General features: G+C 41.7%; 1 protein-coding gene across 1 annotated transcript in view; it reads right to left on the reverse strand.

The window, feature by feature from the left end:
• Window positions 1-17,558, reverse strand: part of AOAH (acyloxyacyl hydrolase) — a 180,420-nt gene that overhangs the window by 40,994 nt on the left and 121,868 nt on the right. The window contains exon 13 of the mRNA XM_070616264.1: window positions 13,663-13,745. Coding sequence (XP_070472365.1) covers window positions 13,663-13,745 — 83 coding nt within the window. The remainder of the gene's footprint in view (window positions 1-13,662; window positions 13,746-17,558) is intronic.

Consider the following 17,558-nt stretch of genomic DNA (forward strand, 5'->3'; position numbering starts at 1 on the left):
TCATAATCATGTGAGCCAATTCCTTATAATCTCTCTCCATCAATCCATATCATCATCTCTTTCTCTTTTTATTATATATATTTATATACAAACTTCTATTGTTTATGTTTCTCTAGAGAACCCTAATACAGGCATTATCTTACCTGTTCTGTAGCTCCATTCATTATTTCTTCAGTCTTTTCTTCTCTCTGTTTATATAAGCTCTATTGCTCTGTCTTCAAGTCCACCCTACTACTGAGCCCACCCAGTGAGCCTTTTATTTCAGTTATTGTATTTTTCAATTATAAAATTTTCATTTGGTTCCTTTTTATATGTTCTATTCCTTTGCCAAGAATTTCCATCTTTCCATTCATTTCAAGAGTGTTTGATTACATTTTGGAGCATTTTATAACCACTGCTTTAAAGTTTTTGTCAGATGGTTCCAACACCTGTATCATTTTGCCATTGACATCTGTTAGTTTCTTTTCTCATGTGAATTGAGATTTTTCTGGTTCCTTGTAGGCTGAGTAATTCTGGATTTTATCCTAGGCCTTTTGGCTATTATAAGACTCCGAGTCTTGTATTTCTGTCTTATAGTAGACAATCAACCTGGTTAGGTTCAGGTGGCAAGTTCTAACCAGCCTTCTTTGAGGTTGTGATTTCATTGTCAGTTTCATTTTTGAAGCCTTTGCAGTGCTGTTTTGATTTGTCTTATGTCTGTGCCACTGTGTGGCCATTCTGGCACCTGGGCAGTGGTCTACACCTGGGTTCAGTTCTCACAGTCTTTGGTATGCTATTAAGGATCAGATCCATGCATGTGCAGCTCAGGACTGAGCCCCGCAGTTCAGAGAACTTCATGGGGTTGCTTTTCCAAGCTCCTCCCTCTCCATGATCTCCCTGGTACTTTCTGCTTCCCTGGGCTCCCCTCTTTTGTCCTAAAGCCCCAATTCCCCCGCCCCCCCCTTCCCCTATGTACTTCCCACAAATTCACTCATGGTAGGACCTAACGACAGGAAGACAGAGCGAGAAAATAAGCAATAGGGGGTTTGCCCCACACTCCTGGGACTACGGCTCTTCTAAGTGGACAGGCAGTTCTTCTCCCTCCACCCCTCCCCAGAATTTTAGGCACCTGCAAGTCTCCAGTGCTGCTCTGTCACTGCCAGGGGACCCTTTTCCCATTTAGAGTGAGAACTAGGTTGTTTCTTTGGACCCGTTCTCTCTGTGCCGATGTTCACTTCTGGGCTTTTGGTGACCTTGAGTCCAGATCGGGAGACATCAAAGGACAACAAAATGCTAACCTCACTACTGCTTGGTGGTATGTACTCATAATTCTAGTTTTCTTCTTCAATCAGCCTGCTACTGTTCACTTTCCAGAGTCCTCCAAAGCTGTTCCATTCATTCTGTGCAGGTTTTATAGCTGCATTCAGTGGGACAGACCGAGTGGAGAGTGCTTACTCCATTATACCCAGAGCCAGAAACCTGAATGCATTGTAGAGAGTATAAAAAGTTCACAGAGAATATGGTGTCATACATTGACCTGAAATAAATCTAATAATGTTACTTAACTTTAATTATATTTTAAATAATGCAGATTTTGCCTGTATTTTCATAATTTAGGAAGCATTTCTAAAAGCATGATTTGTATTATCCAGTTAAAAAATCCACCATGAGAAATTTAAATTCCTTTTTTCCTCTAAAAATGTTTGCTTGCAATAAGCAGAAACGTTCAGACTAATATAGTGACCTTGAGCTCAAAATAGTAGGCACTTAATAATTGTTTGTTGTGACAGTTTCTGATTGTGTTTCTACTGCTGAAAATGCTTTCAAGTTCACAAGTGTGCTTCTGAATTTCTGTGACAAACTAGATAAATGATTCTCCCAAACATATATTTTTAAGAGAATGTGATAGCCTTCCCAGCATGACTCTAATCCTTCTGGTCTCAAAACTTGACACGGCTTCACAAGTATCCTTCAGCCACGCTGAACCTCCCTCTCTCTCTTCCCCAAAGATACTTCGCCCTTGGAGCCTCTATGTGCTGAGTCACTATCTCCCTACTCTTTCTGGACTCCTGTTCTTTTCTGCAGAGCTCTCTGCTCAAATGTACCTTCTCTCTGGAGTTTCGCCCTCCTTCTCCAGGCAGAGCTAAATGTCTCTCAGCTCCAGAGGCCTCAACCTATCTCTATACTAAGTGTCATTTACAAGAACCATAATTGTTTCCTTATTTGTCTCTCTCTTCCACTTAGTTATGATCTTCTTGAAGGCAGGGACTTTGTCTTGTTCATCTTTCCATTTCTAGCACCTATTGCAATATTGGAGAGGAAACAGAGGGAGTGGTGGGGGCAAAATCAAGTGGAAAATGAGAGAAAGGGACATAAAAGAGGAGACCAGGGGTAAAAGGCACAGTCCAGGAGGTTGTGGAGCTGATAGAAACCTGGCAAGTTCATTTGAGCTATCAACAGAAGTAGTAGGGAGCTTTCCCCAGGATCTCCTTTATCTCAAGCCCTAAACCAAAGGGATCCATTGAAAGGAGACCCTCTAGGACTTCAGGAGCCCTTGCCATTGACAATTACAAAAAAGGGTAAGATATTTTCTCTGAATTTGCCCTCTGCAGGTGTGCAGATTCCAGAGGAACGGGATGAAGGGTCGAAAGCACACACTCTTCACGTTAAAATCATTGTAAGGTGCCCTGCTCCTACTTGGATGAATTGCATGGAACAAGGAGAAACCAGGAAAGGTTGCATAGATTAATCCTGAGAAATACTCCCACCTGGATCAGATTGTCTCCATTGTTTAATGATTCTTTGAAATTGAAAGCCTTGAAAGTATTAAAAATGGGAATGATGTCTCCTAACAAGAGGAGGGAAATGTGTCCCTCTATCTGAGATGTGTCAAATTGAAATGTTTCTTTCAAAAGTTTCTGTTGTAATTAAACATTGTATCCTGAAGATACATTTGTTCCTTAAGAAAAATAGCAAGTTTTGAGGCCTGCAGGCATTGACTGTATCTGTAAGCATTTGCCTTTTAGGTCAAGCATCTCAAAACTTGGCACTAAGATCTATCTTCGTTGCTGTGACCACCCTGGATCACGGCTCTCAAATAGAATTGTCCTGGTTGTTTTGTTATAAATAATTTCTGTCATCTCTTCTCAACAGTTTGAGTTGAGACCAAATACTCAACCCAGTAGTCGGTTCGCCACATGCTTGCTGAAGGCCTACTTCTGCTTGGCCAAGGTGACTTTTTTGCTTCTCCCTAATACTTTTTCACTTTAAAGAAATTGCCTTAAAATTTTAATTTTGAGATGATTTCCAAAAAGTTGAAATAATTTATAAAAATTGTGAAAACAGAACAAAGGATTTACACATAGCTTTCCCTCAGATTTCCTAAATGTGAACATCTTTCATAATCATAGTACGATGATCAAAATCAGGAAACCAACATTGGTACAATACTATTGTCTCATCTATGGATCTTATTCGAATTTCACTGATTTCCCCACTAATAACCACTTTCCGGGCCAGGGTCCGATTCGGGATTACATATCATATTCACGTCTCCTTAGTCTCCTTTAATCTGGACGGGTTCCTCAGTCTTTCTATGTCTTTCATGACCTTGACGCTTTTGAAGGGTACTGACCTATAATTCTATATTATAGAATGCCCTTTGATTCGGGTTTTTCTTATGTTTCTTCATGATTAAATCAGGTTATGCATTTTTGGCAAGAATACAATAGCAGATGCTCAGTTAGCTAGGTGAAGATATAAAACCTACTTTGTTCCAGAATAGAGCTCACGGTGGGAGGGTGGTGGTGATATGAGAATAATAAGCCCTTGCAACATATAACTGAATTCAGCGAAGCCTGGATTCATACTCATTCATAGTTTGTCTCTTCACCCTGCTTTTACTTTTTTCTTGCCTCTATCCCTTTCCGGGAGGACCACTTTTGATGAAGAGGGCTGGCACAGAGGCTGGGTCAAGGAACCTCCCTCTGACACCCAGCTGCCTCCGGGGCAGGTGCTGGTTGTCTTAGGCAGCAAGATGGTGGCTTTAGAGGCTAGAATCTCAAAGAGGGACAGTATGGCACGGTTGGGAGCTTGGACAGACACGCTGTGGTATGTCTGGTATGAGACAGACATGGGTTTAAGCTCTACCACTGACAAGCTAATGGACCTTGGACAAGTTGCTTAACCTTTCTGAGCCTCAGTTTCCTGATCTGTAAAACAGGGTGGCTTTGTGGATTAAATAAAGATGGAGTATGGAAAGCACTTAGCATAGTGTCTGTCTTAGAGAAGGTCCTTCTTATAGACTGAATGTTTGTGTTCCTCCAAAATTCATATGTTGAAATCTAATCCCCATTGTGAGGGGATTTGGAGGTGGGGCCTTTGAGACGTACTTAGGTCATGAGGATGGAGTGCCCTTATAAGAGCAGGCCAGAGGCTCGATCTCTTTCCGCCCTGCCGTGAGGGGCTACAATGAGAAGTCAGCAGTTTGCAGCTGTGAAGAGGGCTCTCACCAGAACCTGCCCACGCTGGACCCTGACCTCAGACTTCCAGCCTCCAGACCTGTGAGAAGTAAATTCCTGTTGTTTATAAGCTACTTGGTTTATGGTACTTGTTAAAGCAGTACTTGAACTGAACTAAGTAAGCAGTACTTAAAATTAGCTAAAATCTACAGAAGTAATAACAGCGCACCTCAAACAGCTAAGCTCACCCATCTTGCTAACGGACAGCCCTGGAGAGTTGTGCCCTGACCAACGGTGCTCGGCAGTATTCTTGGGGAAAACATATGATTAGCTGCCTGTGGCCTGAAAGGACATCAACCTGTTCTTTCCCACTTGGAGTAAGGCCTGAACAGTGCCGTTTCCGTGCCCAGGGCAAGCTCCTTCGACAGTTCTTTGGCTTGTTGAAGAATCAAAATCCTTTTTGTCAGGTTTAAGTCTAACAGCAGGATGGACTTCTCCCTCATGTCTACTCTCGTTAGAACATCTTCCAGACGCAGCTTCTCACCTTCTGCTGGATGCCCATGGCCTGGTCGGTTCTCAGAGCTGTTCCTCTCTTCCGCACCTTCTGACTTGTGCACCGAAGTCATAGTTATACTTTCACTTGAATAGTTTCTGGCCGCTTAGACTTGGGAGAGGGGTCAAAAACTCAAATGCCCAGAGGGGCCAGGTCGCTAAATCCACGTGTGAAAGGAGCAGAGAGGGAATCATGGCCAAACACATGACACATAATCCACCTGAACAGGTGAAAGGGAGGCCACTACTCAGCTCTGATAAATTGTTGCCAGGCAGGAGTGGGGCTGTGTTGCCAGAACTGATGATTTTCTAAGATAAACAAGAAGTTAGAATTTCATGTAAAATCTCTTGATTTTTATTTTATTCAATTTTTTGTCTTTTTAAATTAATTTTTTCACTTGCTCTCTTTTTCTTTTTTAAAGATTGGCCCTGAGCTAACATCTATGGCCAATCTTGGCAATTGTTTTTTTTTCTTCTTCTTCTCCCCAAAGTCCCCCAGTACATAGTTGTATATTCTAGTAGTGGGTCCTTCTAGTTGTGGCATGTGGGACACCCCTTCAACGTGGCTTGATGAGCAGTGCCATGTCTGCGCTCAGGATCCGAACCGGCGAAACCCCAGGCCACCAAAGCGGAGCGCGTGAACTCAAACACTCAGTCATGGGGCTAGCCCCTCTTGATTTTAAAATACAATCATGCACCACTTAATGATGAGGATACATTCCAAGAAATTCGTCCTTAGGCGATTTTGTCATTGTGTGACAATGACAGAATGATATGACACACCTAGGCTCTAGGGGAAATCCTATTGCTCCCCAGCTACAACCCTGGCAGCATGTTACCGTGCTGAATACTGTAGGCAATTGTAACACCATGGTAAGTATTTGTGTATCGAAACAGAAAAGGTACAGTAAAAATATGGTATAAAAAATAAAAAATGGTACATCTGTCTGGGCACTTGCCATGAATAGAGCTTGGAGGACTGGAAGGTGCTTGGGTGAGTCAGTGAGTGAGTGGCGAGTGAACGTGAAGATGTAGGATGTCACTGTCACTACTGTAGACTTCATAAACACTGTGCACTTAGGTGACACTAAATTTATGAAAAACGTTTTTCCTTCTTCAGTAATAAATTAACCTTAATTTACTGTAACTTTTTTACCTTATAAACATGAACTTTCTTAACTTTTTGACTCTTATAATAACATTTAGCTTAAAACACAAACACATTGTACAGCTGTACAAAAATATTTTTCTTCTTTATAGCCCTATTCTATAAGCCTTTTTCTATTTTGAAAATTTTAAATTTTTTTTACTTTTTAAACTTTTTTGTTAAAAACTAAGACAGAAATACACACATCAGCCCAGGCCTGCACAGGTCAGGATCATCAATATCACTGTCTTCCACCTCCACATCTTATTTCCTTAGTAGGTCTTCAGGAGCCATACCATGCATGGAGCTGTCATCTCCTACGAGAACAATGTCTTCTTCTGCAATACCTCTTGAAGGACCTGCCTGAGGCTCTTCTTGAGAAGGTGTCACTCTTTTCGAGAAATATGTCCATGGTGGTTTGCTTGGTTTGTTTTTTTCATCATAAATTTGCTTGTAAGCAGATAATTCACCATGAACATTCCTCTCTATTAGTGAAAACTTTTTCAGCGGGGGAGTCCATGTTATGAAACTTTTTTTTTTTTGCTGATGAAGATTCACCTTGTGCTAACATCCATTGCCAATCTTCCTCTGTTCCTTTTTATGTGAGCTGCCATGACAGCATGGCCACTAACAGATGAGTGGTGTAAGTCCACACTGGGGAACTGAACCCTGGCCGCTGAAGTGGAGCATGCTGAACTTAATCAGTAGCTCACCTGGGCTGGTCCTGTTTTCAAACTTTTTAAGAGCTGGTTGAGGTTGCAAAAACTTCTGCTAAATGCTTCACTGAGAATTTCCTTGGGGGTTCTTCTTTTTCTTCTCCTGCAGTTTCCTTTTCTCTTGTTTGTTAACACCAGCATTGACATGAACACATGAGTAATGCCTTGCCCTATGACCTTACAATGGCTATGGTGAAACTGGGCAATACGAATTCTTCAGCTCCATTATAATCTCATGGGATCACTGTCATATATGTGGCCCAGCATTGACTGAAACGTCATTATGTGGTGCGTGACTGTATCAGCAACAAATTAAATTAAAAAACAAAAGACTTAAACATGGTGTGAGTCTGAGGATTGCTAGTCTAACACTCTCTGATTTAGAATTTCAGAATCACAGAGCTTGGATGGAAGTTGAGATTATCTGGTATACTCTTTTTTTTACACATGGGGAAACTGAGGCTCAGAATGGGGAAGGGGCTCACTGAGGTTATAGAATCAGCCAGTGAGAGTTCATGACTTGAACACGGTCTAAGCACTCATGACCATTCAGTCTTTTTATCCTTTGTGCCTATCATGGCCACTGGCGCTCAACAGTATCTGCAGAATTAATGAAGGCATGAAGGATCAGTCTCATGAATGGAGGGCTCACGTGTCTCCTGAGTTTTCACTGGAGAGCAACAAGAGTGAGCTGTACTGTATTTTGACATATGAATAAGGTGGTTTTCTTTGCTGGTAATCTCGTGTGGTTCATCTCGGAGGAGTGATGTGTAGAAAAAGCAGATCAACAGTCATCAGGAGGGAGCACTGAGCTTACTCACAGCTCTTATGGATACACAGTCCCCCACATCGTGTAGAAATCCCCTCTCCTTTTCCATCCTCTCCCCTCACTTTGCTCCTGCTCCAGGGCCTCCCTCCTCAATCCACCTTAGAAACTTCCTTCAGCCCCTGGGTGCCCGAACTTTCTTTTCTCCTCCCCATCCGCCCTCTTAGCCTTCCCAGCAGACGGTCCATCATGCAGACGGTCTGAATATGAATTTCATAGGCTGGTCTGAATTTTGCCCCTGTCAGATTCTCTCCTATTCTCCAGATGGTTTAACCAAAGCCCAGAGAAGGGAACCAGGAAGATGAAATTTTTTGGGGTGTGAGGGATGGAGGGTGAGTGGAGAAGTTCAGACGTTCAAGATTAAAATTGGGCGGCAGCTAGGGGATTGGGGTGAGCTTGAGTGGGTGCGGCTGTAAACACATGAACTTTAGCGAAGTGTTCAAATCCTCCGTTTTTCATATCTATACACTTCCAGTTCCCCATTCTCCCAGTAAGTCGGGGAGCATATGGGTGCACAGAGAGGGGTGACCTCTCACTGTAAGGATGGAAGACTGGCCCCCCCCCCCAAAAAAAAACCCATGCCCTAAAGAACTTCCGACTTTCTGAAAACAAAGCAACCCAAAACAGGTGTTCACGCCAAGGTTTTGCTAAACTTGCAAAAATAGAATGAGGAAGGCTGCCAGGGAAAAGGTTATTCTATTCCAAGCTAGTGAAGTTCTGTTTGGAAACTGTAACGAGGTCCTCCGCGCAGCCCGTGGGCGCGTCAGAGCGCCCTCCTCCGGGGCTGTGCGCTGCGGCCGCCGGGAGTCAGGGGCTGTGACCCGTTTGCTTTTTAAAGCAGATGAATCTTGTTTATTTTGGAAGTAGATGCCTTACGAATTTTTATTTACTTAAAAATACATATTGGATACCACTTTAACATTTTTCTTCTACCCTTTATTTTAAATGAAGCGTCATCTTGCCAGTCTTGGTTTTTGTCCACCATGGAGGGATTAGGTTGGCAAAAGATTACTGTCTGTGCTGTTCCTCTCTTCAGAGTTTAAATGTAGCTCCTGGGAATCATTTAGGTTAAAAAAAAAAAAAAAGCGTGTCGGGTTGACAAGTCCCCACCATGTGCAGCAGATGCTGCGGTCAGTGCTGGAGCATGGTGAGACTGGGAAGCCAGACTCAAAGCGAATAAAGCAGCTACAAGCCGAGGAAAGTGCCCAGCAGAGGCAGGAACGGAGGCTTGTGTAACGGGACAGTGAGGGGCTCTGCTGGGCATGTGAGTGAGGGGAGAACAAGGTCAGGCACGGACAGTGAGGGCTGAATAAAAGCTAATATTCACTGAGTCTGCACTGAGCATGAGGCCCTGAGGCCCAAAGCCGAGGTCCGAGAGAGTGGAACATGCAGCACAGGTATCGGAGGTGGTTTCGGGGTCCATGTTTGCCACCCTGGCGTCCCTAGCTGGATATCAGCTGGCATCCATGCTTAAAGTTCTAGTCTCTGAGGGGTGATCATCTTTGCTAGAGAGGTGAAACCCCTCATCTGCTTCTCCTCCTTCCAGCATGTTCTAGAACTCCCAACTCAACCAGCCAGGGCTTGTTCTCCAGTCCCTTCCACCCTATAGCTTCCATCCCTTGCCCCACCCATCCTCAGAGTCCTCATCTCCCCCACCCTCAGCTCTTACTCCCCTCCAACTTAATCCTGCTCTCATCTTACACTTCCTCCAGCCTTGCAAGGGGAGCCCTGAGTCCGCTTCCCAGGCTGCACCCATGTCCCATTCCCCAGGGCTCCCTCCGCAGTCCCACTCATTTTTCCTGTATCCCTCACCCAGCTCCCCTCTGTCAATCTCAGACCTGCCAACTACCAGTTTCCTTCACTTCCCGCTCCTCCTCCTGCCCAGGTTTTCCCTCCAAGACCTCCCTTCTTTCTGTCCGATTCTCCAGGTTGGGTCCACTGCTCCTCACCCATCCCCATTACCTTCCTGCCTGCTCCTGTCCCTAGGGGCTTGGAGACCCAACCCTAGATGCCTCTCTTTCTGCCCTCAAACTCTTAGAGCCGCAGGCCTTCCCATCATGGGCATGCGTCTTTTAAATTTTTTTTTCCAAATCTGCTTATTTCCTTAAAAAACCCATTTCCATTGAAAAAGTGACTGATTTTTTTAAATGCTGAGTAAATAGTAGAACAGTTGGTAGGTGGTGTTAGCAATGATGGTGGACATTTAGGAAGCACTGCATTTTTCCCATTCATCCTTACAGTAGCCCCATGAAGTTCAGGTGTGGACTGGTTATTATCCCTACTGGGCAAAGTGGGCCCCATCCGGCCTTCGTGAGGAATTCCACAATATCATGTGATGTATTTTAAGGAATCGACTTTATGGGAGAAAGGGCAAACTTACATCATCCCACCATCCCACTGAGTCTGGGTGCAGCCTCTCCCCCGGAGGGTGGGGTGAAGATGGCTCCCTGGAGCTGGCTTGTTGTCTTGGCAACCCAGAATGAGGCCCCGGGGTTGCCTTTGGCAATTGTGCTCATTGAACCATGACCCCTATTTTATAGATGCAGAAACAGCCTAGAAAAATTAAATGATTTGTCCAAGTTACACACCAATTCCCGGGCCTGAATTCAAAACCAGCCTGCTATTTTATACTGCGAGGAAAGAAGGATATTTTACAAAGCAACAAGGAAGGGAAGATATCTGCTCTTTGGCCTCACTTCTCATCTCCGGGCAGGAAGGTGATGTTCTGTGAGGAGCACCTGTGAGGTGTATTCTGTGAGGTGATGTTGTGTTTTGAACCTTCCTCCTTCAGGCACTGGCCCCCCTCACCTGGGCTGATTGGCAGGTTGGAATGTGTAAGAGCCACTGCCAAGCATCTTCTTTGCAAACTGTAAGAAGATTTAGCAGGAGCCTTGCCGTGCCTCACTGTCCATGCCAGAGAATCAGTAAACCAAATTAAAGATGACTTCAATATTTTATAATTTAAAATGCTTTATAATCAGTGGCAATGGTTTATGATGGAGGTATCTACAGAATTTTTGAGATCTTGTACATAAACCTCAAGAGGAAAATAGGAGCTGTTTCTTTAATTCTTACCCTACAATTTTTAAAAAACTCTTTAATATTCCATTCAACTCTTTTTTGCTGGTTCTGAAAAATGCGTAGCCATAAATATGCAGGATGTAGAAAGCTGACTTTTCCTATATCTAATAAAAACCTTGGGGAGTAATTGAAATAACTTGGGGCGTGTGGTCAGGTTACATGCTGCATATTAAAAGAAAATCCAGAGTGAGGAAAAGCAAGAGAAACTAGGAAGAAGGGCCAGAGAATAAAACCAGAACATTGAATTATGAGTAACTATGAGAAACTTAAAAAAAAAAAACCTTTTAGAATTACATCCTTAGAAAAATAAAGATACATCTTCAGAGAAGTTCTATTAGACAAAATATACACTCTATGTATTTCTAAGGGTTGCAAATTTTAAAAACAGGAAAGAAAGAATCCCCCCCCCCCCCGCCCACATCTATTCATTAGACAAAAATCTGACAGAAGCCCAGGTCTCCATCAAATTTGTATGTGCATGTTTGTTCATGATTAGACTCTCCTCCCATCTTCTTTTTCCCTTTTTATCTCCACAAACTGAATTTTAAAGGAATGCTGTCAAGACAGCATACCACAAAAGGAGAAATATCTACTAAAAAGGGTACTGAGTACTTTTTGGAATATCTTACTTTGGTCTTTTTGATTTCACAAGAGATTGCTGTATACATTGTGGGTAGAAAGTGATGTTGAGTTGACATGTCTGGGTCTTGTGAGAGAGAGAAACACTGTGTTGTAGGCACACAGAGAGAGCAGCTGATGGTCGGCGGTCCTGGCAGAATCCTATTGCTTTTTCCTCACTCTAACCTGGTACCCTCGGCTCTGGGATGTTGGGTAAGACTTTACTGTTCTTAGATTCAGTTTCTTTCTAGAGTTTTTTTTCCTAAGGTTATTTCTATATAAAAGTAAAATCTTTGGGAAACAGAAAAGTAAAAATAAAAGAAAAAAGCAATCATCCATAATCTATCAAACATAATGATTTTGGCATATTTTCTACCAATCTTCTTATGTACAGCTAGTTTTTTCTTTTATTTTATAAAATACAGTAGATTAAACTCTACTATCCAATTTTATATCCTGATTTTTCTTTTGGAAGCGTTTTGTCCTCCTAAGTAAAAATATATGGACTTTTCACCATCATTTTCTAGAGCTGCATAATATTCCACACTGGTGTTTTGTTCTTTGTTTTTTACAGTCTACATCGACAGAGAGCTTTTGACAGCATGAGAGCTGTTTGAATATCTCACTGAAGGAAAAGAGAAAGTACAAAAAGGGGCCAATAGCCACTTTGTGTCTACGATGATTCTCTGCCGGGTTTGATGATAATTTTCCAATGATCTGTTGGTTGTGTTCACATGCAGAGAGGTGAGGCCAATCGCTCTCTGTAGATCATCTCTGATCACAGACTAGTGACTGTATTATCTTTGTTGGTGTTTGAGTAGAGTGAGACAAACTGGGTATGAATTCCAGCTCTGCAACTTGCTATTTCTGTGATCTGGGACAAGGTTCTTGGTCTCTCTATGCCTCTGTTTTCTCAGCTGTAACAGTGTGGATATCATTATAATTCCTCAATTCTGAGAAATATATTTTAACACATTTGATATTGGGTTGAGTGCTGCAGTCAATGTGTACAGTGTAATTTTTCCTTCCTTTTTTCTCCCTTAACACTCCCCAGAGTTATTACAATCAGTGGTATCTTGGAACTGAAGAAATATAATAATACTTGCCTTACAGTTTGTTGAAAGGATTAGCTGAAATATTATACATAAAGTGTTCTTAGCAGTTGGTAAGAGCTCAATAAATATCAGCTATTATTTTATTAGTAAAAAAATTATATAGTTCTTGGAATAGAATATTTATTCTGTGTAGAATATATAAGAAATACATTATTTGTAGGTCATATATTTAGGTAAAGCTTGTACTGCCTGGAAAATTCCTTAGCAGTCTTGTTAATTAGAGGTGGCACAGGGATGGCAAATAAGTTTAACTTTATGTGCCAAGTCTAATCTGTCGATGATGACTGTCAGGTGTGCTGCGTTAGGAGCATTGCTTAGGTGGAATCTGAGTGTAGCAGACAAGAGTGCCAAGGTTGATCAGTAATATCTTCCCCAGACTTAGAAAGATGGAGTGGCAACACACACATAAAGTGTTTGCCATTTCTGCATTCTGGTGTCACAAAACATTACTTGGAAAATCATTAGGCACTAGCCAGGCCATGGTTTATCAATCAGAAGCTTCACTGCAATCTTGTGGCAATGGACTGCATCTGGGTCCCAGGTGGGAGGTGAGAACCATACAGGTAAGAAGTAAGCCCAGAAGACACAGATGTCTTGGGAAACATGGGAAGCTGATGGCGACCTGGAATGACTTCCAATGCAATTGTCAATGCATTATTAAGAATTGTTGCAAGAAACAGTCCTACAAAATGATAACACTCTGAAAAATTCCCTTTCCTTAATGGCTTTGGGGATTTCACTCACAAACACTTAGCTATTTTTCTTAAAACTCTGATCCCAGTAGAAATGTGGGAAACTGCACTATAGGGGAGAGCAGAGCCTTTGCAATGAATGACTTTGACTTTGCTCAGCACTTGTTCTGCTAATGCTCACTCAGATCTCGCCTCCTGAGCCTTGAGTGCCCTGAACCTTGGCCATTCTAGAACTTTCCTCTTGGATGACTGACCTGCTTCTTGGGTCTATGCCTTGACTGCATCTTGTTCTTGTTCTCTTTTGCTGTGGGTAAGAGGCTCTAAGCCCAGGGCCCCTCTCTCAGAAAGGGCAGTGGTGTTGGAAAGGGAAACAGTCTGTGGTCCTTGTTAGCTAATTCTCAGATTTTGTGGTACTTATAAAATAAAACCAGTCATTAAATGCACATTGGTCAAGACTTCGGTGGAAAGCTACATACCATTTTTTGAAATATTCTGGTAGTCCCTGTGATTGCAGCGGTTTCTTTTCCGTAAACGAAGGTAAATAGAGTCTTCTGTAATTCTGAAACAAATATATATGTGTATATTTAATGTCAGGACATTCACATGATGAAGTTGAAAGAATCATGTTTTTATTATGATTTTTAAAAACGTGGTGAAGACAAACTCAGAAAATCAAATATCCGCAGACATGTTTTCTGCAAACTGTCAATGCATTATTAAGAGTTGTTACAGGAAACAGGCCTACAAAATGGGTTGAGTCAAAGTGGTGAGATCAAACTTTTTTTTAATGAAAACCTCTAGGGTCATCCCTTTCTAATCTTTTCACAAAGAGCTGCTGTACGTCTCTTGAGCAATTGGTCCTCTTTATCAGCTCTGTTGTTTTGAACCTGACCATGTTCCCTTTCTTCTTTCCGTTGCTATGAAGCCATGGCAGATGCTCTAGCTGTTCAGATCCATTTATCCCCTTCGTCCATTTTAATAGAAGTTTTAGTAGGGCATATGTCTGCCCAGAATGATGACTGCTTTACTCAGCTTCCCTTGCAGCTAAGAGTGGTACTTCACTAAGTTCTGGACAATGAGATGGAAGTGGCAATTTCTAGGAATGTTTCTTAGGAAACAATTGGCAGGTGACTCTTGCTCCTTCTTTGTCCCCTGTCTCCATTCTGCTGCCCACAAGAGGAATGCTACCATCTTGGACTATAGGGGTAAGTTCTATGTGGGGAACTGGGGTGAGCTGGAAGGACCCTAGATCCCTGAGGACCAGTGGCATTGAGCTCCCATCTCAGACCTGAAGTGCACATCTCTGAACGTTCATGTGTAAGAGAAATAAACTCACGTCTTCTCTTATTTAAACCATCTATATGTTGAGTCTCTCTGCCACTTGTGGCTGAATCTAATACTAATGGACTCAAAGTTTAGAGACAAATTTGTGACCAGTATCCGGCTATAACTGCACATATTTTCAGTCATTTTCTTGGCTCCTCTTTGTCATATCTTTGATTTTCTATCATCTTTTGCTAAGCTTTAATTTAATTTAAATGTAATTTAATGTTATATTCTCTATACTTTTATAGGCTTCCTAAAATCCTTTTTGAAATAAGACTAGGTATAAAGGAATGAATAATAATTAAACTCAGAAGTATTCACTTACTCCTCAGATGTATCTTCTCTTCATCATAATAACTTCCTATCTCACAACCTTACGTAAATCACCATTTATTTTTAAGTGTTATGTAACTCTCACTGATTGTATTATCGTACTTGCCAACTGCTTGAGTGCTTCAGAAAGGTAAGTGTGTACCAGGTTTGGGCACTTGGAATGTACTAACAGTAATATTCTTTTTGAAGTCTGAGAAAACTAATGATAGTATTTCTTCATAGAAGACCAAGATGTCTGAGCAATACTTTAAGTATGGAATTTTTGCTTTATGGTGGAGTTTTGAGGTGAATGATTTATTTTACTTTTTTTTTTAAAGATTTTATTTTTCCTTTTTCTCCCCAAAGCCGTTGGTACATAGTTGTGTATTTTAGTTGTAGGTGCTTCTAGTTGTGGCATGTGGAATGCCGCCTCAGCATGGCCTGATGAGTGGTGCCATGTTGGCGCCCAGGATTCGAACCGGCGAAATCCTGGGCCACCGAAGCAGCGAGCGTGAACTTAACCACTTGGCCATGGGGCTGGCCCTATTTTACTTTTTAAAATCAAAGCTACCTATGCACATAGTTTAGAAAATCAAATTCATTTTACTTGAGTGATGTTTATTGAACCTTACTATGTTCCAGGCACTGTTCTAGGCACCTGGGTCATATTGGTAAATGAAAAAGACAAAGACTCCTGCCCCTGTATTGTTGACATTCTAGCAGGAAAAAGCACTACATGTCATGAATAAGCAAATTATAGAGGATGATAGAAGGTGATAAGTGCTATGAAAAAAAGAGAAGCAGAGAAACTTGTATTAGAGTGATCAGAGCAAGCCTCACTGAAAAGGTGAACCTGAACAAAGACTTAAGGTGGTGAGCCTTATAGAACCAAACAGTTTAGCTATTTATGTCTATAAGGCTTGTAGTGATAAACAGCCATCCCATACTATCCCCCACCCCTCCCATTTCTCTGTTCCCAGAGGCAAATAATTTCAACCTTAATTGACTGAGTCTTTGGGTATTTTCTTCCTTATCTCTAAACAGTATACTTTCAAGGCCACATCTTGATTTTTAGTCTTTGGCATTATCTACTCACTTCCCACTATCTGGATTTAGCTAGTTACAAATGATCTATGATTTCTTTTTCTTCCCTTCACAACTCTTTTATCTCGCTGGAGTTAGTAGCTGTGTCTGGTTTCTTTGCTTAATTATCTAACTATTTATCATCAATTCACCCTCAAATCTTTTACAGTTGTTTGATCTCCTTTCAATATGCTCCGATGTACCAGATAGTTTATTAATTTCATCTTTTGGTGGAAGTCTCTCCAGGAACTTCTTGACCTGCTTCCTCTCGACTTGTTGTCCTCACCCTGGTGCACAGCAGATATCCTGGGAGCTCCCTTCTTCATCCTCCTGGGGATTCTCTTTACCTCTTTCAGGCTTGTTAGACCTCCTATATCCTGGAAGACCACATTTTTCTTGTTTTTGATGGGAAATACTTTTAAATAAATTTTGAAGGCTGTGTGGGAAGTCTCTTTTTTTTAGCATGTGTATATCTGAAAATCTTTTTATTTTTTGACTTGGTGAGGTGTAAGGTGGTGAGGTGTTGCTGGTGAGGTGTAAAATGGGCCCAGAAACATAGTTTGCACTATAATTAGAAACATACAGAGGGTTAATAGGAATTGTTAAGGAAAAACTTCAACTAGAGAAGTAGCAGTGTTCATTTGGTCTCTCAACTCTCATTATTTCAAAGAGATGTCTTAGAGAGGAAAAAGCTAGACTAGACACATCCAGGACACCCTACATATTTTTAAGGAAAGTGGGTTCTGGTACTTATAAGTCACTGTGTAATAATAATAATAGATTTCTGGTATAAGCAATCATTTTGTTAAACAAGAGGAGTCTCAAACATGAGGAATCAACTTCTTGCTCAGCTACACATAGGAAGGAGGAAATGAGCCTCTAGGATCATCACTTTGCCTCTCGTTGACTGATATGGTGGGTTAAAGATGGCCTCATTATCTTTGACACCCCTACCCTTAAATCTTGGCTGTCCTGTGACTTCTTTGACCAATAGGGTATGGTGGAAGTGACCCAATGCTAGTTCTGGCCTTGCTTTTGACATACCTGGCAACTTTGGTCTCTTGGGGCCCTGATCCATCATGAAAGAAGTCTGACTACCTTGCTGGAGATGCTATGTATAAAGGCCCTGCCATAGAAGCACCCAAAATGCCCTTCAGTAGGTGAATGGATAAACAAACTGTGGTACATCCATACAATGGGTTGTTATTCAGCAATAAAAGGAAATCAGCTATCAATCTGTGAAAAGACATACAAGAACCTTAAATACATATTCCTAAGTGAAAAAAGCCAATCTGAGAAGGCTACATACTGTGTGATTCTAACTATATGGCATTCTAGAAAAGTCAAAACCATGGAGACAGTAAAAAGATCAGTGGTTTCTAGGAGTTTGAGGAGGCAGCAGGGGGCATGGTGGGGGGATTAATAAGTGGAGTACAGAAGGCTTTCAGGGCAGTGAAACTAATCTGTATGATACTAAAACGGTAGATACATGTCATTACGCATTTTCAAAACCCATAGAATATACAACACAAAGAGTGAACCCTAATGTATACTATCGACTTTAGTTAAGAATAATGTATCAATATTGGCTTTTCCTTCATAACAGATGCACCACACTCATGCAAGATGTTAATAATAGGGGAAATCTGGG

Source organism: Equus przewalskii, chromosome 4 (genome assembly GCF_037783145.1).
Source record: "Equus przewalskii isolate Varuska chromosome 4, EquPr2, whole genome shotgun sequence".
NCBI lineage: Eukaryota > Metazoa > Chordata > Mammalia > Perissodactyla > Equidae > Equus > Equus przewalskii.